Source organism: Chenopodium album, chromosome 10 (genome assembly GCF_948465745.1).
Source record: "Chenopodium album chromosome 10, dcCheAlbu1.1, whole genome shotgun sequence".
Lineage (NCBI taxonomy): Eukaryota > Viridiplantae > Streptophyta > Magnoliopsida > Caryophyllales > Amaranthaceae > Chenopodium > Chenopodium album.
Window position 1 is genome coordinate 27,873,557 of NC_137843.1, and position 27,842 is coordinate 27,901,398.

The following is a 27,842-nucleotide window of genomic DNA, read 5'->3' on the forward strand; positions in this document are numbered from 1 at the left end:
AGGGCAGTGCTGGGTTGGGGAGAGGGCGGTGGTGGCGCGGTGGTGGTGCATGGAAGATCGGGGAAGATGAAGAAGAAACGTCAAAAAGGTGGGCCCTACTAACGGATTCATGGACGGAATCCGTTAGTTGGTGGTAAAATCGAATTTTTGGAAATTTTGTTGGTGGTAAAATAAATCTTTTTTTTATGGAGGTGGTAAAATCAATTAAGTCGTTTTTTGAAGGTGGTAAAAGTCAAAATTTCCTTATTTTATTATGGACTAACATTGTGTGTTACTTTAAGTTGGATTTTAAAAGGGCCATTTGGAATGGTTCCAACTTGTGGTTTAATTACTTTTATTTTGTTTTGAGGTTGTGAACTCAAGTTTTATTTTAAAAGTTGGTTTATTTTATTTAGACTTTCGTTGTGTGACTTTGAAAAATAGCCTTAGCCATTATCACAGTGGCGGTAATATTTTGGTTATTTCCTAAAGTAGTTTTAATTAGAATAAAAAGTGTAATTTAAAATAAGGAAATTTTCGGGGTATTAAAGGTTTTTTGCAAGTTGTCGGGTAATCGGGTCGGGTTTTTTTTTTAACACCCCTATTGATAATCAATAATTCAGGTTTACCAAGGATAATAAGAATTTGGGAAATTCTCTTTGGTGAAGTCGAACTTTTTAATTTTCTCAGTGGTAAACGTTAAAAAAACTTAATATCTTTGGTAAACCTAATTTTTTTTATAGTAAGTCAACTATAACATTAATGATAAATTTTAACTAGATATTTAACCATAGTTAGTTAGTTTTTTTTTTTCGTTTATTTTAGAAATATTTGATTAATAAAGATATAACCTAACGGCAAGCCACCTCTGCGCCACCCCTATCCCCACCCACGCCAACGCCCGACCCTACCTTCGCCGGTACGGCGTCCTCCCCCACCCCCGGCGATGCCGACCTCCCCCAACCCAGTCGGCAACAGCCTCCCTCGCCCCACCTTCACTAGTCCATTAGCAACCCCAAACCCCCCTTCTCTGGCGTTACCCTCATCCCCTACCGGCATTCAAACCCCTTTCCTCGACACCGGCACCTAATGGAGACTAGCTCTATCCTCATCCCCCGACTCGAATCCCACTTCCCTCCCTAGAAAATCCCTAAAACCCCTCCCCTACCCCCACATAACCCCCAGCCGGCCATTCCCCACCCTCGAACTTGCCGGCGTTGTTGATGAACTCACCTTAGTTCGCTAGCCATTAGGTCTTTCTTCTTCTTCCCTTCAATCCTTCATTTTGCTTTGCTTTGAAAATTTTCGAACAAAATTAGGGTTTTGTTTCATCTCAATTTACGTTCTTCATCACTCTAGGATGTTGTGGTGGAATTTTCAGAACACGGCATCGTGAAGGAGTGAGATTTCAAAAGGAATTGGGTTGAAGGTTAAGGAAATTGAAGAAATTGGGTTTCGGAATGAAGGTTAAGGATTTGCTGGACCATGGAAATTAGAGAAAGAGAAAGGGGAAAATCAACGGAGAGAGAAAGATGGGGAGGCCGGGAGCTGTGCTCCGACGCCGGTGGCGACAGTGGGAGGGAGAAGATGGCAAGTGTGGAGGGGTGTTTTTTTTTAAAAAAAAATTGTTAAATATTTTTATGATAATTTAATTATTAAAAAAATAAAATACTAACTATAGTTAAGGATTTTTTTTTTTTTTTGAAACCACTATAATTAAGAATTTTTATTAAAATAACACTTATCAATGATAATCAATAATTTAACTCTACCAATGATAATAAATATTTTTAACGCTTATCACTAAGAAAGTTTAATTAAAAAGTTTAATAATCACTAAGAATTTTTAGGATTTCACGAAAGAGAAAATTAAAAACTGTCGCAGAATTTCCTTTTTTTTTTTTTTTTTTTTTTTTTTTTTAATTTTTTATTTTAAATACTCTTGCTCTTCGTTCTTTCTCCCCTTTCACCTTCACTTTTACTCCCCAATTCAAGCTGCTAAATTGAAATGGAGCAAAATCAAAGACCATCTTCTTCAAGATCTTATCAATTACACCCAGCTAAATCAGTTATTACTGATCTTTTCAACCTTTATTTAGGGGTAAGTCACCAATTCCTGCAATTTTCTCTAATCTGGTATTTTTTGACACTTCATTTCCAATTTAGCTTGTTTCTTTTCATCATAGCAGAGAATTTCGCGCCAAAAATCTGATGAACAAACACCGTAAGTTTCGTTCTCAGTTGTTAAGTTCTTGCCCAATTTAATTTATGCCCATTAATTTTATTTTTATTTTTTTTACTTATTTTGGAATGAATTTATTTGTTTATAATTATGCTGTATGTTATGGAATTTGTTTAATCATTGTTTAGTATTCATAAATATTCTGCTGTGTTTGTTAGTTGATTTGGTATATTATGGAGTACTTAAAAATGGGTATAATTTGTTTCTTTTAAGTTATTCAATCTGTATTTTTAGAGTGTATTGGAATATCTTTTTAAAATGACTAAATTGACGACCGTCATCGTCGATAAAGTGGAAAAAGGTATGAACACTTTGAAAGTTCATGTTGTTATCTATTGAATATCAATATAACGCTTTTGGTGATTGATGGTGATTGGTGAAAGTGGTCAGTGAATTGAGCAATCCTATGATTAGGGTGAAGCATAGATGATTAATTCCTAGCTGGGAGCTCACTGATTCAAATTTTATTCTTCATCTTTAAGATACAAAAGCTAACAATTCAATTGTTCTGAGATAGTATGGATATGGTTATGAATTTGAACAAGGCTAAAAATGTATAAATGCAGATATTAATGCAGATTGCTGTCTTTAATAAACTATCTAGCTATTGGGAAATATGGTGATTGATGGTGGAATTGGTGTCGCGGGCTTAAACAACCTTTATTTAGAAGCGTAGATGATTAAACCCTAGCTGATTTCCATTTGGGGCGGGCGGGGGTTGGCTTAGAGTGCAATGTTATTGGGTCTGTGTGGTATTGCTATGGTCGTTGATTTTGGACGTATCTCATAATTTATAAAGTTATAAACAAACTCATTGTTGTTATCCAGTTACGCATATTAGTACTTAGCCATTAGTAATACTCTTGGGTCATTAGCAATCAACATGCATGTTCCTTGGTGAATAACTTATTAACTCATCAGTTAAATATTTGAATAATCAGTTACTGCATTATCTAAATCTTGTATCCCCATCACTTGTGGTGATTTATCTAAACCTTCTATTCGATCAATTTTCTTGCTATGCTCTATTTCCTTTACAATCAGTTCCTTATGACATGTTAGCCGACCCCTAATCATTTTGGGACTAAGGCTTTGTTGTTGTTGTTGTCGTTGTTGTTGAATGACTGAAAAGAAGAGGAAAGGTATACTAAAATGTATCTGATTCGAATTTATGAATTGAATGTCATATATGTATACTGTGGTATTATAAATTGATATGATAATTGGTTTATTGTCTCTAGGAATAAAGCACAAAAGCGTGTAACAGCGCTAAACAGAGATCTTCCTCCTCCAAATGAGCAATTTGTTTCTGACTTTGAACAAGTTCTGAGGCAATTTCCTGTGAGTTTCAGCTTTGGATGTCGGATCTAAAATGTTCACATTTGATATGTTTTATTCATTTTTTATTTCTTACTTTCACCTTTGACCTAATGTATCTGTGACAATTGTTTCAGGATCAAGAGCAACTGCGTTTGGTAACAGAAGCTGTTCTGATTTCTCTAGTTGTTCAGTGTTGTAGTCATTCTCCACGAGCAGAATTTCTTCTGTTTGCTTTGAGAAGCTTGTGCAGTATTGAGCATATAAAATGGGATACTTTTTTACTATCACTTCTCAGTGCAGTGTCCTCTGCGGAGATGTCATTTGGTCAAGGTAGTCAAGCTACACCTGCAGCCACCTCAATAGTATCTCAAACTGGGATGTTGCCAACCACAAACACCATATCGGTATCTTCTACTTTTCAGTCAAACCCTGCATCACCATTAATCTCCGCTCAAAATATAGGATCCCCTGCTCAATCTGTTAATGAACCATCATCTGCTCTAACGTCATCTCCAGTAAAGCTGAATGAGATATCTAGTAACCACCAACAGTCATCCCTGATGGTTAGTTCAGCGATAAGGGATAGTGCCAGAAGTAGTCTGCGTCAGCTGTGCTGTAAAATTATCCTATTAAGTCTAGAGTCTACTTTGAAACCTGCCACACATGCTGAAATATTATCTCATATGCAAACTTGGCTGGTCAATTGGGATCAAAGACATCAATTCAATGATGAATCTGATGTTGCAAAATCCTGGAGACTTGACAAGGCTCTCATTGACTGGCTTAATAGTTGTCTGGATGTTATTTGGCTGTTAGTCAAGGAGGACAAATGTCGAGTTCCATTTTATGAGTTACTACGCAGTGGATTACAATTTATTGAAAACATACCAGATGATGAATCCTTGTTTACACTTATAATGGAGATTCACCGACGACGGGACATGATGGCTATGCATATGCAAATGTTAGACCAACACTTACACTGTCCAACTTTTGGTACCCAACGATTTTTACCTCTAGCCACTCCTCATTTTGGAGGTGAAGCAATAACAAATTTGCGGTATTCACCTATCACATATCCAAGTGTTTTGGGAGAACCATTGCATGGAGAGGTGATCATGTCAATGCTATTATAAGTTTAATTTCTCTCACAACACATTTTTATGCTTAATTATGAAAGTTTGGCTTAAAATCATGTTTCAACTTACAGCGGCTATTAATTAGTTTATGTCATCAAGAAAATAATTTGGTTTAGGATTATATAGTGAGAAAAATTATAGATTTGTCTGTGGTAAATCAATCTGCCTGAGAAGGATAGTTCTTGACATGTTTCAGCTGCATTGAATTGAAAATTAAAGGGAAAGTTTGACATGTTTCAGCAGCTTAAAAAAAAAAAAAATAACTAGGACTGAGTATAAACATAGATAACTGTAGATACCTATTAGCTGCTTATGTATACTGTGAGTGTCTTCTAGGGTTGATATAGGATACAAAAATCCTACCTAAGCCAGCTTAGCTATGTTGGTTGTTTAGAACTCACTCTTTAACATTTAGTACACTAAGGCTATGTTCTCTTCACCTGATATTTGTTTTGGTTTGAAATTTTTAGTCTGATAGGTTTTGTCTGAAATTTCTGGCATGGTTGGGTCAGATCTTATCTCCAAGAGGGGTCTTGTTAGATTTTTCTTAATGTATTTTCCAAATGTCTATTTTCATAATCTTAATAAATACAAAATTCCAGATATTTGCGATAAGAAAATGCAAATAGTAAGGTCTTGTCATTTGACTCCAGCTATACAATTGCCTCAAAGAACAGAACCTGTACTTTTCATGCGATCTAATTCTACCCTTGAAATTGTTGTTTTGCTACTTATTCAAGCCTAAAACAAGGCTAATAGGAAGTGCTAAAGAGAAAAAAAAACCAACGAAAGGAGGCCAGAAGATGCTTAACAAGCGTTTTTTTTCTTCTATGTTGCTCAAAACAATATGTGTTTTGTGTTTCTTTACTCATCATTTCATTGGCTGTCCTTTTCATCAAACATTTTGCAACCTCCTAAAATACTCCAAAGTCTGCGCAGATCAACAAAACATCAAATTTTCTTCACCTTCTTTCTGAATTTTCCTGTAAACAATCTGTTTTTGGGTTTTGAGGTTGACACAGCATGCATTAATGATGAGAAGATAATTGTGAGGTTGATTAAGGGTGCTGAAATCATGTATATAAAGTGGCTGGTAAAGATAAGGCTTTTTAAATTCTTGAGATGGAGTGGTTTGAAAGATATCAGGGAGAATAGGGAATTCCAGCAAGTTTACTCATTTGCCTTTTGCTTCATAAAGTCCTTACAATGGATTTTAGATTTTCAGATTGTGTTGTTTATATGAATAAATTAGTTTCTATTGAACACATGTACATGTAATTTTCTGTTAATAGATGCTTCTTGTTTGTCTTTGATACATTCACAAGTCTCTGTGATGTCTATTCTTGAGATAATATTTGTGGATTCTCTTGTACTTTGTTGCAGGATTTGGCAGTTTGTATCCAGAAGGGTACTTTGGATTGGGATAGAGCTTTGCGGTGTATTAGACATGCTCTGCGTACAACTCCCTCTCCAGATTGGTGGAAACGTGTGTTGCTTGTTGCCCCCTGTTACCGGCCACAACCTAATGTTTCCTCTCCTGGAGCTGTTTTCACATGGGACATGATTTGTGAGGCAACTGTTGACAGAATTGTTGAACTATTGAAGCTGACAAATTCAGGCAAGAAGCTTCTAGCCATTTCTCATTTTTTTTCTAGTCAAACATCTATACATGGGAACATATGGTAATAAAGTTTAGGGTGAAAAATGAGATGAGCTATTCTGGGTTATTTGGTAAACTAAAAGCTTTAAATTTGGCTTAGAAATTAGTTCACGTTGCTGTCTCCTTTCTCATTTGAAGGAACATCAATTCAATAAGTGCACCCTCCCTCAAACTTTCCCTTTAATTTTCCTTCCTTTAACCCCCCCCCCCCCCCCCCCACAACACCCAAAAAAAAAAAAAAAAAAAATAGAATAAAAAATATTTTCACCATCACCTCTTAGCATAGGTGCTTGGAAAACTATTATGAAATATGTATAACCTATATAAAACAAAAAAGCTGCCAACTTTTTACCCCTAACTGAAAATTCTACATTTCTACAGCAGCTATGTATCTGCTGTTAATGCTGTGAGCTGCAGTCATCAGCCAGGGTCAGTTGAATACTTCTGGTGTTGATGCAGGGGATCTTTTTTTTTTATTTTTTTTTATTTTTTATTGACATGCAACTTAATTACTTATGATGAAATGACAAGTTATTCTTTGCTTAATAGCCTTGAATTATAAAATCACTTAAAATTGAGTTAACTCTACAATCACTCCCTAAACTTAGACTAAAGTTGCAACTTACTCATTCAACTTATAAAAAGTTGCAATTCACTCACTCAAATCAAATATGACCTACAATAGCAGGTTAATTCTATGAAGTCCGTAAACTTTATGACATAAAAGTTTGCAACTCCCTAAACTTTGTTTTTTTGCTTTTTATATTTTAAATTTAATTTAACAATTTAAGTAGAGTTGGGGTTAATAATAGTTAGTGTTTTTTTTTAATGATCAAACTATTTTGGAAAAAATTTATAAAACAACCAACACCCTCCCCACCCACCCAGCCAAGCTCCAGCCCCCTACACCTGCCGACGCCCAGCTCCCCCATCCTCGCCCATCTTCGGTGCGACGCCCATTCCTCCTCCCTTTCCTCACCCGGAAAACAATCTCCTTCTTGAAACGAACACCCTCCTTGCAAATTACCCCCAAACCCTTAACATGTTTGGTTTTGAGTGGGGTGTTTAAGGTTTGGGGGTTGTTTTTTAAGAGGGGAACAAGGGAGAGGGTCGTTTCGGGGAGGGGCCGTTTCACGGAGGGTCCTATTTTGGGCGGGGAACATGGGATAGGGGGGTTGTTTTAGGAAGGGGGAAAGGGAGGGGGTGGGAGTCGTCGTGGAGGAATGGGAGGAGGGGGTGGGAAATGAAAAGGGCAAGGTGTCAAGGGTGGGTGGCGGCGGGGTAAGGGGGATGGGCATCGTACCAGGGTGAAGAGTATGGCGCCAATAGGGGAAAGGGGGTTGGGTGGTGGGTGGGTGGGGAGGGGTTGGGTTATTTTTGTAAAAAAATAATTATTTCTAAATTAATTTAATTTTGGAAATTTTAGAAAATAATACCACAAAAAAACACAAATTTTGATTGTAACACCTAAAAAAAAAACTTTTATTATAACACTGCAAAAAAACTCACAAATTTGATTTTACCACCACTTAAGGGATTCTTGGATGGAATCTGTTAGTGGGGCCCATAATTTGACACATGTCAATAGCCTATAGGTTTAAAAAATTGAATTAATAAAAAGAAAAATAAATTAAAAAAAAATCCCTTAACCCCCTAGCCCCACCACTGGCGAAACCACCCCACGCCGCCGAATTTTGCCTTCCCCCTCCTCAAAAACAACCCATGTCGCCAAAATCCTACCACCAAACCCGAAAACCACCCCATGCCGCCGAACTCCTACTAGCAACATCACGCCACCACCACCTACCTCAGCTACATCAACACCATCGTCGCCGAAATCCTCTCCCCTACCCACACCAACCCAAAAATCGCCTTCACCTAAACCCTAACCCGTTTCTAGAAACCGAATTGAATCGGGGCTAAGGCTGAGTTGTTACGGCGTTTTAGGGTTAGGGTGGTATGTCTTTCAGGTGGAAGGTCAAGAGTGGTCGGCTGGGGAACCAGCAGTGGCACTGGGGGCGGGGGGAACCGGCGCCGGTGGTGAGTGTACCATTTTTCAGTAGATGGTGATATATCAGGGCTGTTTTTTTTTATTTATTTATATTTATTGTGCCTCAATCAGAATGTTATTCTACAATCTGAATATTCTTCTATACAAATATTACCTCCGCTTCAGATTACTCGCAACAAAGGGGTGCACGCGGACTCCTAGGCAAAAGATTGAAAGCATGATTATTGAAAAATAAGGGTATATGCTTAACTACTAATCCAACCCGAAAAAAGAAAAAACAAATTCAACCTTAATTAAATTAAATAACCCACCACCACCGACACCACCAAGCATCACCGAAACCAACCACCACCACCACTACCCAGAACCCCACGAACCCAGCACCACCGACGCACCCAGCACCACCCACGAACCCAGCAAAACCAAGCTGCAGCAACCCACCGTACCACCCTGCACAATCAAAACCCAGAACCCAATCAAACCCACAATCGAAACCAAAACCAAACCCACAATCAAAACCATAACCGAATCCTTAATCAAACCCACAAACCCACGATGCCACCGCACCCACGAACCTAGCAGTCACGAACAAACCAACCACACACCCTTCTCTATCATCAACAAAGCTTTATTGGTCAAATTTAACCATCATAACTCTAGATCAAGAGTTTTGATGGTTAGATCTAGAGTTTTGATGGTTAAATTTGACTATAAAACCTTCGAATTTGGGTTTCATCGGCAATGAGGAAACAAAAAACAAAGGAAGAGAGAGAAAACAGAGGCGGCGATGTAGGTGGTGGTTGCCATTGAAGATGGTGGTGGTGGTGATCGGTGGTAATGGTGGTGGTGATGGTCGTGGTTGCCATTGAAGGTGGTGGATTATGAAGGAAGAGAGAGAAAACTTATGAAGGAAGATGTTGAATGTAGATGGAGGAGGGGAATGAATTTGTGGTAAGTTGAAATTAATTAACCTTAGGGATTAATGTAATAAGAACAGATTTATATTTTAATTAGGATGTTTAAAAAAAAAGTAAGGGTAAAATTGTCATTTCGTAGCCAAAAACTTACTAACTAAGGGAAGAAAAATATTTGTTGCGAGTAATGTGAAGTGGCCATTTTTGGCAAATGTTGCGAGTAATATGAAGCGGAGGTAGTATATATTTTATAATTACTGTTTCAAGTCTTCCACGACATATAGAGTTCCTGATCAATAGTTAAAATGTATCGGTCGCAACTCTAGCATAGTTATATTCCCAAACTTCTTAAGCATCCTGATGTATGTTTTTGGTAGGCATAAGATCGTTCCAATTTTAGTTCATCCTATATTTTAAATTTTATTTTTAATTTTTAATATTTCGCTTAACTCTTGATATGGCTATCAGTGTACCAGATTTTTGATCCTATGTTTATGTTAATCAATTTTTTTTTTATCCCAAATATTGTGATCTGTGATTGTGCTTTACTGCATTGTATTTGTGTCTGCAGACGTTACCATTATAGTGAGCTAATTGGTGTTTCTAATGTATGTTCAGAGTCAAATTGTTGGCAGGAGTGGCTTATTTTTTCAGATATATTCTTCTTTCTGATGAAGAGTGGCTGCATTGACTTTGTCGATTTTGTGGACAAGCTTGTTTTGCGGCTGATTGAAGATGACCGCCATATTCTTCGGACAAATCATGTTACATGGTTGCTTGCACAGATTATTCGTGTTGAGCTTGTTATGAACGCTCTAAATAATGATTCCAGAAAGGTATTTCAGCAGATTATGGCTAAAAGTTGCGTTATCTTTAATTTTGTCCCCTCTTATCTCCCCTCTCAAATGTAGTAAAGCAAGTTGGAAAAATAGTTTATAGGGGCTTACAAGTAGTTAGTCAGTTTGACTATTGCATTTTTTTGTGTGATAATGATTGTCGTGCAAAATAATTTTGTAACATGTACATGAATAATTTCTTTTTTTTCCTCTCGATACTTTTTCATTGTTTTGATCTCATAATTTGACTGTATAAAGTGCGAGTTTCCCTTTTATGCATACAGGTTGAGACAACAAAAAAGATCTTGTCATTTCATAGAGAGGATAAGAGTTCTGATCCCAATAGCCCTCAAAGTATACTGCTTGACTTTATAAGCAGCTGCCAGAACTTGAGAATATGGTCTTTGAACACACTACATAGAGATCACTTGAATAATGAGCAGCTTCAGAAAGGAAAGCAAATAGATGAGTGGTGGAGGCAAGTGAGCAAAGGTAACCATCAATTATATTATAATGATACCTGTTACTAATCAGGAGTAAAGAAATGATGCCTGACTAATCAACTTCACCCAAAATATGAAGCTTATATGATGCATACAATGAAGTACATGTTCATTTCTGTACCTATTATAAAACCTTTCTTTTAATTTGCACAAGCACAACCATGTTCATCCTTTTTTCCTTGATCCTTAAAGTTTTGTATAGTTTGAAAAAGGTGAGTGGGTGGGTGTAAAAGAGAGAGAGAGAGGTGTTGGTACAATAGTTTTACTATTGAGTGACGACACAACACTGTATTAATGTTCCAAGTCAACAAAATCATTACAGAACTTGTACTTGAAAAAAAACCAAGTGAGTTGAAAAGTTTGGTTACCTGATCAATTCTCTAATGTCAACTACTAGTCATGGCAGCCATTTTATTCCTACTTATACTTAACAATATTAGTTGGTCGCTAAGATCAATTAATCATAAAAAAATAAGTACAGGCATTGTTGTACAGAGGGCAAAGTCATTATAACTTCTCAATATATGCCTCTGCACAGCAAAAGTTATGAATACGATAAAGAGTATAACATTCAAGGATGAACGGGGGGATAGGAGCAGAGGTGGTGGTTGGTGTAGCAGTGCTCCAGCAAAGGAGGTTTGATATGATGTGATGGTTTTTTTTTTTTTTCATTTTTTTCAAAGAAAATTGGTTTAGATGTTAAGAACAGGGTAGATCAAGAGAGACAGTTGAGCAGTTCTAGGTGCAAGGTTGGAGCATAATATAGTTGATATCCAAAAGAAGAAATTTAGATAGATTGATGTTTCACTTATCTATTGACCGCAAATCTTGTGGTCAAGAACAGGGTAGATCAAGAGAGACAGTTGAGCAGTTCTAGGACTCTAGGTGCAAGGTTGGAGCATAATATAGTTGATTTCATTCATCCAAAAGAAGAAATTTTAGATAGATTGATGTTTCACTTATCTATTGACCACAATCTTGTGGTTGGGGAAATTATTAAGGGATGGCTGGTGGAAGTATGGTGAAATACAGAGAAAATTTAAGAGTTGGTTGCCTCCTTAATCTCATGGCAAAGCTTATATAAACAAGGTTTAGGATAATTTTGGGGGTTTAAGATAAGTATGATCTTGTAATTAGATAATAAAAGAAAATTTCAAGTTTGAGATGATTAACTTTTTGTGACATAAAATCATTTTTTTTGTATGATAGTTATATTTAAAGTATACCCGAAAATTTGGGGCAATATGCACACTCTCTCTCACACATGCACACATTTGGTTTTGCATGCACAACTTCTAGATAAGCTTGTTAGAGTTTAGATACCAATAGTTCATTCAAATTTAAAACTTTGAATGAGACATGTTAGGCACAACAGTAACTAATGTATTTTTAATGTAATATACGATAAAAGAAACGTTGTCTGTTACCTTCTTTCTTTTTTAACAGTCTTTTTAGGTCATCTTCTTCTATAAAGAGCTTCTACTTCCTAAAAGAGTGATAGTGATAATTTGTTTTATTCCCCCTACCCTAGTAAAAAGCTGTTATGGAAATAGGATGAAAAATCTTGAAGAAATAAGTAATTACTGATTTAGTGCTAAGGGTTAAGAATTCCAATTCCAATATATATATTTTTTTATTTTAAGTTTCATTTGTAGCATTATGTATGCATGTGTTTAGTGCTGGTGCAAAGAGGAGAGTTTCCCTTATGAATGTTGAGAATATGAAGACCTACCAATGTAGTAATGTGTAGATGTTGATTGTGTATCGGAGTCAAAAGTTTATGCTTTCCTGATACAGGTGAACGGATGCTGGATTACATGAATATGGATGACAGATCAATTGGAATGTTTTGGGTTGTATCTTACACAATGGCACAGCCTGCTTGTGAGATGGTGATGAATTGGCTTAATGCTGCTGGTACAGAACTATTACCAGTCTCTGGTATGCAGTCAAATGAGAGACTTGTAATGATGCGGGAAACAAGTCCTCTACCAATATCACTAATATCTGGATTCTCAATCAACTTGTGCATGAAACTTGCTTATCAAATGGAGGATTCTTTATTCTCTGGACAGGTATACTGTTATTATGTCATTAGTGTTTTGCTTTTATGAAATCGTAGCAACCAAACTTTTTAATAGCAGAATTGTAGTACTACAAAGGAATCAAAAAACTATTTCTAGGGGTAAATTTGAGAAGCTCCCTTTGGCATCCGTTCCATGAATATTGACTACTGATAAGCTCATATGCTACGTTCTTTGTCTTTTCATATCCTATAGTTGCTCGTGATTACACTTACTGGGATTTTCCCTACAATTTTGTGTATAATGCTTCATTGACTTAGATCGAGTATTGTTTTGTAAGGCATCCTTAAGACCTTTTGCCTTACAATTCTGCTCATTTTTGCCTGTTTTATGGGCTACCTGTTGTAAGGTTTCCCATCTATACTCTAAGGCTCTAAGCCTTTAATTATCTATTTGCTGTCTTTTGTCAACTTTCTTTCTCTTCTCCCAGACTCCCATCTATACTTATTCCTAGAAAAAGCTGGACCAAAATTTTTAATTTTTTTAATATACAATCTAAAATTTACAAATTTTGCCATTACTTTGACCGGGGTAGATGTGGAGCATTGGATCTTAATTGATCCTATGATTGTAAGCTATTTACAGCATTTACAGCATACCATTAACCAAAGAGTGTGCCAATTTACCTACCCCTACAAAAACTCAAAAATAAACTACACACAAGATACATATTTTTACCCAATCCATGAGCATTTTATTGCTTCCCTGCTAACAATGACATTTGAACTATGTAGGAATATTGATCTAAAATTACGACAGTAGTTTCGGTGCATTGTAAAAATTTGAGGCCTGAGGTAGTAGTTCTCTGTGGCTCTAACAAGTTGTTCTCACTGTGTAGGTTATTCCTAGCATTGCAATGGTTGAAACCTATACAAGGTTGCTTCTCATCGCGCCATATTCATTGTTTCGCTCACACTTCAGTGTAAACTTCTTTACTCTATTGGCTGATTTTTAAGCTGGTTTATTTTATGTTTTTATCTATAATAATTAGAGGTAAAAGACTAATAGGTTGCTATGGAGAACTATTTTAAGGGCTTTGAGATGCAGATGATTTGTTTAAACTTCTGAATGTATCAACAAGATTACAACTTGAATTATTATGTATTGTGTGCTTGTCATGTGTAAATGTCTATCGCTTCATTGTGGCAGCATTTGACTCAAAGGAACCCAAGCACACTAAGCAAGCCACTAGCAACACTTCTGGTTCTAGAGATTCTGAATTATCGGTTGCTTCCACTCTATCGGTGAGTATGACTTGTTTGTGTGTGTGTCTTTATATGTGTACTCATATAGAGTGAGGAATCCATTAAAAGAATTAGAACCCTACTTTCTATGAAAAATAATCTAGATCACTCTCTTCAAAATTATTATTTGTAAGGATTCAAGAAAACACAATTTGTTGATTTTGAACATCAATTGGTCAAACCTATCACCAGCTATTGCCATGCTGTACCCCTGTGATGATTTTTGACTCAAAGGCTACTATATGGCTTCATGTGTGTTGTTCACTTCACCTCCAACTACTTTTTTCTCTAATTGGAGTTGAGTTGAAGGAAAATTTACTATTAATCTACCATAACCCTGGATGTTGTCATTTATGGCAATGAAGCACTAAAAAAATGGTGATGGTTCCCAGAATCTTAACAGTTTCTGCTAAATATTGAGCAATTATAAATTTATAATACACTTAAAGTCTTAAACTCATTATTATTGCCTATCAACTAGAATTGAAATGAAGATACATCATTGGGATCTGGAATATTTCCTAGCTTTCTTCCCAAAATTTATGCTGTGAAGGAAATTATAAGGAATGGATAGCTACAGAAAAAATACCTAAGTATTATGTATCTCTAGAAAAAGAAGCGAAATATTGTTGTTGAAGTTCTAAAGAAAAGAGAATAAAAAAAGAAAAGGAGTGGGAATGTATGTGAGAAAGAGAAAGAAAAAGAGTGTATTTGTCATTGGGAGTGTGTGTGACTGGAGAGAAAAAGGTTGGAAAAGGAAAGGAAGGGTGAAACCACTAGAATTTACCAAAAAGGGATTAAGGAACCACAAGAAAGTTTTTTCTTAGAAGTACAAAAGATTCTAAAAGGCACTTTCTGAGGTGCAAAAAAAGATTGCATCATTTTGATTAATCCATATTGAGGATATTCATTTGACCTGAAGTATGAGTTGTTTCAAAAGCCTGGGATCTTGACCTTGTTTGAATCAAATGTTATAACCCCTAATAGACCCGCATTGAAGGTTTAACCAAGTATTTCACTAGAAGTTGCTTTTCAGAGATAAAGTGGAAGATTCCCCATGTCTCGTCAATAATGGCTTTAAGCCTCTAATAGTCTACTCTTAACCATGACAGCGTACAACTATTCAAATCCCTAAAAGACTTTCAAATGAATAGTTACGCAACTGTCTGAGATCAACGCATCGTTTATGTTCGTGCGACACCGTAACATTCCCGCAATGGCGACCAAAACCGTATATTTGAACAATGGTACTTTTCTCATGAAATTTGTGTTTTAAAAGGTGTGATCTGAAAAAAATCCTTATGATTACAAGATTTACAACAGTGATGGGGCTTATCCCTTCAATTCATAAATTTGTTTCTTGGTACAAGTACGGTCTTTATGTGCTGTTGTATATGGTGAGGGGTTGTGTAATCTATTGGAGAATTATTCCTTCAATCAAATATTTCTTTGAGAGTGATGAAGTGAGCCTATGTGACATTGGGCTTTTAGTTGCTCTAGTATCCTTTTTTTTTTGTTTGGTTAGTTGCCCTAGCTGTTTTAATAGGAAGTTATTACTTATTATAATACGGTGTCATAGTTTGAACTTGTTTACTCTCTATCAATGAGTAGCAGGTATCACGTGGTTTTTGCCCCTCCTCTTTTATGTATTTATTTTCTACTTCAGAATGAAGGAAATTGATGCATAACTTGAATTGTAGGTATGAAGGAAAGAACAAGAGCTTAATGTATGATGTCACGAAAATTGTTGCTGCATTGAAAGGGAAACGCGGTGATCATCGTTTATTTAGACTGGCTGAAAATCTATGCATGAACTTGATCTTGTCCCTGAGAGATTTCTTTTCAGTGAAGAAGGAAGGAAAGGTGTTAAGGTCTCCATAATGCTTACTTGTATCCATTCAGTTTTATTTTACCCTGGGTATAATTCTTTTATTTTATCATTTTTTAAAATTGCAGGGTCCTACTGAATTCACTGAAACTTTGAATCGAATTGCTGTCATTTCTCTTGCTATTATTATCAAGACGCGTGGAATAGCTGAGTCTGAGCATTTACTTTATCTTCCTGCGATGTTGGAGCAAATATTGTCGAGTAGTCAACATACTTGGTCTGACAAAACTCTACGTTATTTTCCTCCTGTTCTACGTGAAACTTTAGCTGGCCGTTCAGATAAAAGGGGACTGGCTATTCAAGCATGGCAGCAGGTTTTTCCTTTTATTTTATTTATTATTTTCTTGCAGTGCTTCACAGCTGCAAGTTTGAATTACAGATTTTTAAGGCTGCTTACACCTTTTCTAGTAATCACTCTGTTGTGCCATTTCAGTGATTTCACAATCTAATATGTCTGTGACTTTGTGTTCTGTGATATTTTTAATGATATTCTTAAGTAAGGGACTTTAAAATTAGTACCTATTATTTATTTATGTATTTATTTATTTATTTGCTGAAGAATTTACTAATTACACTATAAGCAATATGGACAAACCTGTACCTAAAGTAGTTGTATAATTGGGGAAAGCCCAATTGTATTCTGGGTACTTGATTGCTTTTAATTGCTCTATATAGGGTCCTCATGTGCTGATGCCATGTTGGGGAATCAAACTTGTATGTTGAGCTTATGTAACATTTGGGGATACCAATGCCTAAAATAGTTGTATAATTGCTTTGATATTTAATCCTATATGTTGTTTTTTGTGACAGGCTGAGACTACGGTTATCAATCAATGCACCCAACTTCTATCCCCATCAGCTGATCCTTCTTATGTATCGACTTACCTAGGTCATAGCTTTCCTCAACACCGGCAATATCTTTGTGCTGGTGCTTGGATACTTATGCATGGACATCCGGAAAGTATAAATAGCGCAAATTTGGTACTTACCCTTTTCTGCTCGTATTTATTTTTTCTTCTTATTTATAAAATATTTTTTTTTCCTTAAAAAAAAGAGCAATTTATAAATAATTACATGAGTATGGATGGAATGATTTTTGTGTATGTAAACTATGCAATCTTATTTGATATATTCTAATTTGAGGCTTCTATCCAATCAAGCACAGGCACGTGTGTTGAGAGATTTTTCCCCTGAAGAAGTGACTGCTAATATTTACACCATGGTTGATGTTCTGCTTCATCACATTCATGTAGAACTTCAGCGTGGACATCCTTTGCAGGTGATATTGTTGGCTGTTGCCAGCATATAAATATCTTAAAACTTTTCACTGACTCACAATTGGAAAATTCAATTCATTTATATTTTTCTTTCATCTTGGTTTTTCGTTGCAGGATCTTCTTATGAAAGCATCTACAAATTTGGCATTCTTTATTTGGACTCATGAGTTGCTTCCTTTGGATATTTTAGTCCTTGCATTGATTGATCGTGATGATGATACACATGCGTTACATATTGCAGTGAGTTTTTTTTTTTTTTTTTTTTTTTTTTTTTTTTTTTTTTTAAATAATTATTATTATCATTATTTTTTATTACAAGTTTCTTTCCCAAATGACCTCTGGTTTTCAAATTCAAGTGGGTTTCAGTCTTGGTCTCTTCTAGACTGTATTACAAGGAAGCTTGTAATTACAGAAATAAGAATAGTTATTCCAAATTCAGTAGTTTATTCTTCCTTATGATTATAGCTGCTCATATGCAAGAGCATGAAAATTGAATGTAGGATTTTATGATAATACCTTATGACTTTGAAGATTTAGCGCTTTAACAAGTGGTGTTCTTGAGTTCAATAAGCTCATATTGTTTCCTAGAGATAGTGTCAGTAATTCCTTGCACAATGCCCAAGGTTAATGACCAATAATCTCTTAAGATCAAATGGATGTCATTCATTTCAAACAGCACATAAATTACAGGAAAAGACAAGTTATGTCGAGTACTAAAACTTCTGTGCATTAATATAGGTTACAAGGTATAAATGAAAATCTAGCTTGCTTGAAAGGGATAAGTCTATTGCTGATGTAAAAGTAATTATTTGATTTGATAATGGACTGAAATATAAAACTACTATGGCTCCAGGAGCTGTCAATTTTACATTATTTACAATTCCTCAACGCAATTAGTCTCTTACATGGACCCTAACTGCCTAACTCATATCCTAATATCCCATTAGCTTTTAAACATAACAACCATTGGGATGGTGACAGGACTGATAGGCTTTCTTCCCCTAGTTCTTACTAGAGAAAAACCTTTCTATCTTTCTATTCTTACTTCCGTAGCATATACCATACGTTGCTCTTTAAACCTTCTTTTCTTTTACTGTTATAGTTATTCCTAAGGGCAGTCCTAGACTCCTAGTTTTAATTTTTTTTTTTTATTGTTATCTGATGATTGAGTTGTCTTGCAAAAATGGTTTGCAGATCAGTCTACTTGACAGGCAAGAGCTTCAGCAAAGATTGAAATTATTCTATTTGACCCGTGGACCTCCTGAGCATTGGCTATATTCCGGAATATTCAAACGTGTGGATCTGCAGAAGGCATTAGGAAATCATCTCTCTTGGAAAGAAAGGTAATTTTTTTTTCTACATTATGCTTTATTGGTGTGGGCTTGTGGTAGATCTCTTTTGGATAAATGTATAAGATATGGACTTGGAAGACAGTTGCCATTATTTATTATATTCAGATGCATTAATTTATGGTAGCCATCTTAGAAGGGCAGCCTATTGAGGATCAAGATTGCCCTGTAAATTGGTTGCTTCTACTTGATGTGGCAAAGTATTTCTGTGTTTTCTACATTAACACCTCAAAACATAATTTATACATGATATTCCAAAATGGTTGTCTAGCCTGGATTAATCACCATGATACGAAATGAAGTTAAGGATTTTAAGATCAAGGGTTTGACTGGAAAATCCATTCACCCATCAATATTATAATTGATATGTTGATGCTTTCTTTCATATGACTATGGGCATGTGGCAAATCTAGTGGGTTTTTGTCGTAGAGACTAGAGTGGAAGTAGCTTCATTGGCTGTCATCTTCAGTGGCAGCCAGAACCAGGGGCAGAGCTACAAGGGGGGCTGGGGGGCCGGTAGCCTAGCCATGCGGCCCATAATTTTTAATTTGGCCCCTGTAGATTTATTGTATATGTATTATTAAGTGAAGACCAGTATCACGTAAATGGTCTTGCTTTAGTGGTGAAAAGGTACTACATGATACCACACATGGTCAGAAATGGTCACTTGTTCAATTCTCCTAGATCTCCCACTTAATTTCTTTTTCTTTTTCTTATATATCCCCACTTCTTTATTTATTTATTTTTTTTCTCTTTTATTTTTTCTTGTGTAATTAGGGTGTTTTTATTATCTTTTACAATCTCACTTATTTATTCCCCCCCCTCCTTTTATTTCCTTTTATAATTTGGCTGTTTTTCTTTTATAATCCCACTTTATTTTTTCTTTTATAATGAAGATTCAATGCTTCAAATTCAATAATACTTTGTCTAAATTTTATTAATTGATGATCATCATGATTTATCTTCTGTATATGATGTTGTGACATACGTTCAAAAAAACATGTATTTTCTAAAATCTAAATGTTCAATATTGCTAGTTTATGTTTCTACTTGTTTTTGTTAATTGTTAATAAATTAGAGTAGAGTTTGCTTTTGTATGATGTTGTGACGTACATTCAAAAAACACAACTTTCTAAAATTTAAATGTTATATATTGCTAGTTTATGCTTCTCCTTATTTTTATTAATTAGAGTAGTTTTTAACTTTTACTGCAAAGTACTTCGTATTAGTCTCGTGATTTGTTTTAATGTTGAGGTAAAATAATTAACTTTGAATTTTTGTATAGAAAAATTTATATTGTCAATGCTAACACGAAAGATATTTTGGCCATAAAAAATAATAGCCTTGGCCCCGTTAGCTTTTAATTTCTGGCTACGCCCCTGGTTAGAACCTTCGATATCCAGCGGGTTATATCAAGGAATATTCTACATTGTCCTTGTTCCATTGTGCTTTTCGGGGCCCTTGCATTGTAGCCTTAGGTCTTATTTGATATCTAGAGTGACCCTTTATAAAAATGGATATCTTCAGTATTTGTGCAATAAAGTTAAAAGAGTAATTATTGAATAATTTTTAAGGGGACCGCAGGGAGGGGGGGGGGGGAGTGCGGCCGTGCGGGAAGATGGAGACAAATTATAGGGTGGTTGTTTGATGAAGGAGAGCAGGGATGTGGGTGGTCAGGGGGGCTATGTTACTTAGACTAGGGAGCACGTACGTGGCTGACTCGACTGTTTAATGAAAATTTTCTATATTTGGTTTAAAATGATGTTGAAATGGCCTACCCATGTTGAAGTGTTGGAATGTCTAAGGTCTGACACGGGTACTTTAGGTAAAAAGAAATTTTTATTTATTTATTTATTTAACAATGTTTTTATCCTTTTTTTAGCGACTTAATAATGTTCTTGAAGCTTGAACAGCTTTTGCCTCTGAAGTTTGAAGTTATTGGAAAGCTTTTGAATTATAGTATAGGGTTACTCATATTCCATTTTACTTCGAACACTTGACTGACATTGGGTGTAATGTAATTGACTTATGTTAACTATGTGATAATTTATTGACTGAAGCATATCACTCTTTCACTTATCTTGTAGGTTTCCTGTGATTTTTGATGATATTGCTGCCCGTTTGCTGCCTGTTATTCCTTTGGTTGTTTACCGACTCATTGAAAATGATGCTATGGATCATGCTGAGAGAGTTCTGGCTATGTATAAACAATTGCTAGCCTACCATCCTTTAAGGTTTACTTTTGTCCGTGACATATTAGCATATTTTTATGGTCATCTTCCAGGAAAGCTAATTGTCCGCATATTGAATTTGCTTGATATACCCAAGGTAATTAAAGGCTTTGTTTTCATGATCTGTAATTTCATTGTGATTCTTGTCATCTTGGTGGCTGATATCTTTTGTGATGCAAATCTTGGTTTAGATTCCATTTTCAGAGTCGTTTCCACAACACATTGCCCTATCAAATTCTTCATGCCCTCCTCCAGATTACTTTGCTTCCCTGCTGTTGGGTCTAGTGAATAACGTCATTCCTCCCCTTAGTAGCAGCTCAAAATCAGGATCAATCTTAGATGCTTCATACCTTTCAGCGCGCTGTCCACCGAATAAAAATCCTGTTGCAAATCAATCTGGGCAAACAAATGTTTCTGAGGTTCAGAAGGCTTTCTATCAGATCCAAGATCCTGGGACACACACACAGCTGGTGCTTGAAACAGCTGTAATGGAATTGCTTTCTCTTCCAGTTTCTGCTTCCCAAATTGTGGTATCACTTGTTCAAATCGTTGTCCATATCCAATCTACACTTATTCAGTCCAGCCATGGGTTGCATGGAACTTCAAATAGTTCGGGGCAAACCTCTGTGTTACCAACATCACCTTCTGGTGGAAGCACAGATTCTATGAATGCAAGCAGATCTGCCGCACCAGTTTCTGGACTGAATAAGTCCAATTTTGTTTCTCGTAGTGGCTATACGTGTCAACAGCTATCGTGTTTGTTGATTCAAGCTTGTGGTCTTTTACTGGCTCAGCTTCCACAAGATTTTCATGTACAACTCTATCTTGAGGTGTCACGTCTTGTTAAAGAGACCTGGTGGCTCAATGATGGGAAGAGGTCCCCTAGTGAGCTGGATTCAGCTGTTAATTATGCTTTACTTGATCCGACGTGGGCTGCTCAAGACAATACCTCCACAGCCATAGGTATTATTTATTATTGTTTTTTTCCTGCTTATTCAGTTAAAAAAAATTACGAACATTTATCAAAAAGGTGCTTTTAAGTGGTCGACTTTGTGAAAAAGGTCCTTATATAAAAAAGGTGGCAAAAAAGGTCCTTATATAATTATATTCCATTTAGATTGTAAGGAGGGACCTTTGACCGGATTTTGGCGATTGACTTTATTTCCCGGCCATTGATCATCACGTGACTATAAAATCTCCCCCACCTTTTTTTTTCCCTTTTTCTCCCTTTTGCCTCCAATTCCAACTGACCCTAATTCTTATCCCCTTATTTCTCCTTCCTCTGTCTAATTTGTGAACCCTAATTTTCACAAAACAGCTTGTTCACAAAAACAAAGTTCAAATCTAGTCCTTCCCATTCAAATTTAAGGGAAGTCGAATTAGTGAGGTTAAAACCCCTTTGTTAATTATACTAATGTATTTGTTAATGTCGATTAATGGTTTTTTCAATTTCTAATTTTCCAATTACAAATATAAAATGTTGTTTTTACATTATAGTATTTCATCCCCACACAAACTGTTGAAGAGGTGTAATTGTAGGCTTCCAATTGCCCAGTTGAGTTATTGCACCACCATTAACGGAATGTTGCAAGTTACATCAGATAAGAGAAGAGAGGAAGGAGAAATAGGGGGTGTGGGGAGGGGGAGGGGATTTAGGGTCAGTTGGAATTGGAGGGGGAAGGGAAAAAGACAAAAAAGGGGGGTATAAGTCATGTGCTGGACAGGTGATGGTCAATGGCTGGAAAATAAAATCAATTGTCGGAATTCGGTCAAACAATCCCTCCTTACAACCTAAATGGGATATAAGCACCTTTTTTGCCACCTTTCTCACGAAGTCGACCACTTAAAAGGACCTTTTAGACAAATTTTCCATTATTATATTTAGCTTGCATTTGTGAATACCTTTCAGACAAATTTTCCATTATTATATTTAGCTTGCATTTGTGGATTCTTTTGGGATTTTACTACCATATCATTACTTTTTGTTGTTTGCAAATATATTGGGTTAGTATCATAGTTTAACATGTCAAAATTCTAAGCTTGAATAATTCCGTCTTAAATTAGTTGATATGGTCGGGTTTTATACACAGCCAAATTATATCAGCTCTGTAATTAGGTCCCAGCACGTCATTCTCTTTCCTTGTGACATTCATTTCCTTACTCTGAACTGGCAAGTAAATCTAGAAAAGACTGATAAGAAGGAATGTCGATGTTATTGGGTGGTGCAACTGTAGAATACTTAAATTCTGTTATTAAACCTAATTTTTTTGGGCTTCTCTTATATACTTCCTCCAATTCAAAAAACGTGCATCCAAGCTCCTTGGCTCACATATTACAAAAGAATATAAAGATTATGAATGGACAATATCGTCAATGTATCAAATTAACTTCAACATTGTTGAGATGGTGGGTTGGGTTAATATAAAGCTTATAAGTTATTTTAGTTAGTTTGTTTGTCCATCTGCCTTCTTTATCCTCATCTTAAGTTGTATATCTAGGAGGTTGGTGTTGGTTGCAATCTCAAAGAAAAATAGGACTTTGAAGGGATGAAAAGATCTTAATCAAGGGGTTTTTTCTTCTTTTCCTTTTTTTTTTTACCTTCCCTAATGCACCTCATTAGTGTTTACAATCCATAACACTCTGGTCCGTTTTGATGATCTAATGGCAATATCTAGAGGTTATGTGACTACCATTTCTTGATAAAGTAATGTGAAAATCACTCAAAAACATCTTAGGGCCTGTTTGATTAGGTGGTTTCAATAGAGGAACTAGAAATTCTCCCCTTTATATTCCATTGTATTTATTTGGTGCATTTAATTTAAAATTCCCTAATAACCAGCGCTACTGTCAACATCAACAAACTATAATTTGAAGTGTAGATATATAAAGACACACACACTTTGAAGTGTAGATATGTAGACACAATTTGGCAAATGGACGTTCAGTAAACATTCAAAATTAATGATGTCTTGTAAATGAGTAGTGAAGGTATTTTTGATTTATGGACAGATAGCATTGCAGCTTTTTACTTGTTAAGCTTAGGCAGCAACAAGACTGGTTTACATTATCATGGTATCAAAGAAAAAAAGCAATATTGTACAATCAAAGACAGATAAAATAGATTGTCCAAAATAATTAAAAAAACAAAAAAGATTACTACCTCCGGATCGTATTGTACGCAGCTTTGGAATTTTTTATATCTCACAAATAATACCCCAAAGTTGCGTATAGTATGATCTGGAGGTAGTAGATTGTAATGAACTTAAGATTTTTTGGTGGTTGCATCATGTTTCTAAGTCAAAGCGCAATGTACTATGCAAAGTAATTGAAATTTAGTTAACATGAGTTACATGACACAATGTAGAGGCTGCTGAAATTATACTTTACCCAACCTCAAAATTATAAATTTTGCAGTTTTATGCTGTATTTCATATAATATAATATGTAGGATTCTTATATTGTTTGATTTTGAATATTCCAGGCAATGTTATCGGTTTGCTCCACTCATTCTTTAGCAACCTTCCACAAGAATGGCTTGAAGGAGCCCATGTAATCATAAAGCAACTCAGGCCAATAACTTCCGTGGCTATGCTTAGGATAGTTTTCCGTATAATGGGTCCATTGCTCCCAAGACTTGCAAATGCTCATACACTCTTTAACAAGGTACGGACTTTATGCACTATTGTATATCCTATTTTGTGTCATCACCTTTTCCTGTCCATAAAATGATATATCTTGCCTAGCAGGTGCTCCCTATGACCCTAAATATAGTTTTCTTTGATATTTATTTATTTATTTGTTTGTTTATTTTGAGTGTGATATTTATATATTATGCTTAATTGCTTTACACTTATAGAGTTGTAGGAAAAATTGTCAAAAATCCAAGTATGTCTCATTGCTCGTTTATTCCCAGTTAATTACTAATAAATCCCAAGTTCAAGAAAAAGTCATTCTCATTTTCCTCCCCTTCACCACCACAAACTCATGTTTTCTCTTTTCCTCTTGCCACCATAGCCACCAGGATACCATCTCCCCTTCTCTATTAGTCCCTGGCCAATAGGGCCCAACAACACATTCATTCCTGCTCCCGATCTACATCTGAATATCACTCATTTTTGCTGAAGAGAGGGTAATAGTTATGGAATGGTATTGAAAATATGCTACATGTGCTTTTCTCTTTTTTTTTTGCTCCAAATTTTGAAGAATACCATAAAGAATGAATGACAAGTTCTTTTTGCTTATCATTAATAATGATGAGACGATGATGTAGCAGTCATCCTTGATCTACAGCAAAGGATATACTCTTTATCCAATATGGCATCCCAAGCTAGGTGATATGTTTTTTAGTGCAAGGTTTTTTAGCTAGAAAAAAAATAAAATAAAAAAGAAAGAAAGAAAAATATTCGTATAGATTTCTGTGACCTGTTTTCTTAATTATCCTTTTAAGTTCTAACTTTTGGACGTATACGTCAATCTAATCTTGCAGACTCTCTCTCTTCTACTTGGTGCAATGGTGGATGTCTTTGGAAAGACAGCACAACCTTCCGTGCCTGCTCAGGCTTCAGAGATAATCGACCTGATTGACTTCCTGTAAGAATAGGGTTTCATTATTTTCACCAGAATACGGCTAATCAGAATTTATAGCAAATTTTTTGAAATGGTCAAAACTTATTTGTGAATTGAACTTATATGAATTTATCGAATTTTATTACAACATTTCTAGTTTTTGGAACTTATTGGAATATGGAACTTGTCATAATTTATATTTCCTGCAATTCTTTTTGTTAAGATGAAATGAACAATCTGTTGTAATGGTTGCTAACCTTACATTTGTCTTCCTAACCAGTTACTGCTCTTTTTGGTTTCAGGTACCATGTTGTGCATTACGAAGGGCAGGGTGGGCCAGTACAATCTGCAAGTAAACCTAGAGCAGAGGTTTTGGTACTGTTTGGTAGAGCATTGGAAAGTTTGCGACCGGATGTACAACACCTTCTATCACACCTAACAACAGATGTAAATACTTCCATCTATGCCTCTACTCATCCAAAGCTTGTCCAGAATCCTATGTCATGAGCTTTCTCTTACACTTCATGATTAGCCTTGTGCAAATTGTGACATTTTATCACCTATAACCATTTTCTGATACCTGCATTAGATACCTGATGCCAGCCCTCAAAACTTGTCCCATTCAAATCTGAACATGATACTGCCCTCATTCTTTGGCTGAGCTATTCTGTTATCTAATCTTACAGCGGTAATCCTTAAATGAGGTTGTGGATGGAATAAGGGAACCACCGCCTTTCTCAAATGAACGGTGTACATATGATAATGTACTTTAATGGTTCTTTTAATTTTATTTAATTTTTTTTTCTTTTTCTTTGGGAATATTAATCAATGTATATACATCTTTTATTCTATTAATAGCTAATCGCTTTTGGTAATATTCTTGCTTTATCTTTCCTCATCACATGATTTCTAGTTATAACTTGTTCCTTACTATATATGTATGTCACTCTAATGTGTAACAATTTTTAAAGAAGGGAGGAAGTAGAATTAATTTGGATATGTAGATTTTATTATTGTTTATTATTACTACATGTTCAGAATACCAATAAGCTTAATTGTAATGTGTACTTATAACTTATTGGACTCTACTGTCCTAGTCTCCTCAATCTATTTTCAACTAGTCAACATTAGTTTATAGATAACATAAGTGTAATGTGTAGCGTATAACTAGTTAGACTCTGCATCAAATTATTTACATTGAACTTATTTAAAATTATTACTAGTAGAATAGTAGATCTAATTAGACGATTGAATCCTTTTGAACTTGTATGGACTTTACTAGACTAAATTGGATTCTATTTGAAGGTTTTATGAGCTTTTAGCCATTAGAATTTTATAATCTTATAAAGAACAATGGTATAAATTAACAATTACATATTGAGTTAGTAGTAATATAATTATTACTCCTTTTGTTTCTATTTGTTCTTAGAGCGTAATCATCTATTATCCTATTGAATGGTCGTTATCAAATTTTGTACCAATCGTACTCTCTTCCAACTCACCCATAACAGCATAATCTTGTAGGTTGTCCACAATTTTTTGGGCATGAGAGTGGGGGATAGCTCAAGTGGTTAGAGCTTCCCTCCCGATTTCAGTAGATTCTGGAATCGATTCTCACACCCGCCCTTGTGGCTCTCTAAAGAAAAAAAAAATTGGGCATAGATTTTCTCACTTCTATTTTACTCTACTATACCCATTGCAATTATTAAGTAAATGATAACAAATAATTATAATAATTGTATTTAATTATTGTAAATTAGACATAATAATTATTTATTGATATGAAGTGCTTCCTAATCAAACGTTAATTAAGAAAAAATGAGAAAATGCTATAATAACATACAATATAATAATACAATAAAAAAAATTACAATATATTTTTTTTTAATTTTTATTTGACAAAGGATACAAATAGATTACATATTAATACTAAAGCAAATAGAATTAACCACAACTTCTCCAGCTATTAGATGAGCTCTCTGAACACGCTGACGATCCGCTTTATGAATATTACAAAACCGAAAGGTTGAGCCAAGATGTTTAATCTTACGAATGAGCCAAAGGTAAGCGACATTACCTTGCCCCTTCCCTTGAAGCAGGGTCACAAGATTATATGAATTTGTTTAAACCGTGAGAGACATAACCCTCGATCAAAAGCCCATTGAAGCTCATACATGCATGCCAATGCCTCCGCATGTAAAGCTGGGGAACAAACCCCGTATTTACTACCTCAACTAATCCGATCATCCAGCGGGTCATCGTTATCTAAGCACCATCCCATTCCAGCTTGTTGAGAATCTTTGAACCAAGAGTCATCTATTTGAAGTGAAAGTAAAGCACTCCCATAGGAGGTCAGGCCATGTTGAGCTATGTAAAACCCAGGCGGAGGAGAGGCACCACCATCAATCGCCACAATATTAGGGGTGCTTGCAGGGATGTCCAAGTTGACAAAGATTGAATGTGTATCCATGACCTCCTAAAACAGTGAATCAAAAGGCCGGGACGCAGAAGAATCCCTAAAGATTTTGGAATTACGACATAATCACAAGCTCCAAAGCATACCCATGAAGGTACCTAAGCGAGTACTAGAAGGTCCATC

The 27,842-nt window shown here is 35.6% G+C and overlaps 1 protein-coding gene across 2 annotated transcripts; it reads left to right on the forward strand.

The window, feature by feature from the left end:
• Nucleotides 1-1,874: 1,874 nt before the first annotated feature.
• Nucleotides 1,875-26,120, forward strand: LOC145562385 (mediator of RNA polymerase II transcription subunit 23-like). Of its 2 annotated transcripts, none has more exons than XM_081622644.1 (21): nucleotides 1,875-2,080; nucleotides 2,166-2,203; nucleotides 3,463-3,562; nucleotides 3,676-4,653; nucleotides 6,064-6,298; nucleotides 9,884-10,101; nucleotides 10,386-10,593; nucleotides 12,402-12,679; nucleotides 13,527-13,610; nucleotides 13,838-13,932; nucleotides 15,633-15,795; nucleotides 15,889-16,134; nucleotides 16,631-16,801; nucleotides 16,986-17,099; nucleotides 17,212-17,337; nucleotides 18,292-18,440; nucleotides 20,534-20,774; nucleotides 20,869-21,640; nucleotides 24,159-24,340; nucleotides 25,164-25,267; nucleotides 25,546-26,120. In XM_081622644.1, the coding sequence occupies exons 1-21, from the start codon at nucleotides 1,988-1,990 to the stop codon at nucleotides 25,748-25,750; spliced, it is 4,800 nt and encodes a 1,599-aa protein (XP_081478770.1). In that variant the 5' UTR covers nucleotides 1,875-1,987; the 3' UTR covers nucleotides 25,751-26,120. The 2 variants fall into 2 exon arrangements, with proteins under 2 accessions (XP_081478770.1, XP_081478771.1); XM_081622645.1 differs by having other exon boundaries at nucleotides 2,169-2,203.
• Nucleotides 26,121-27,842: the final 1,722 nt, after the last annotated feature.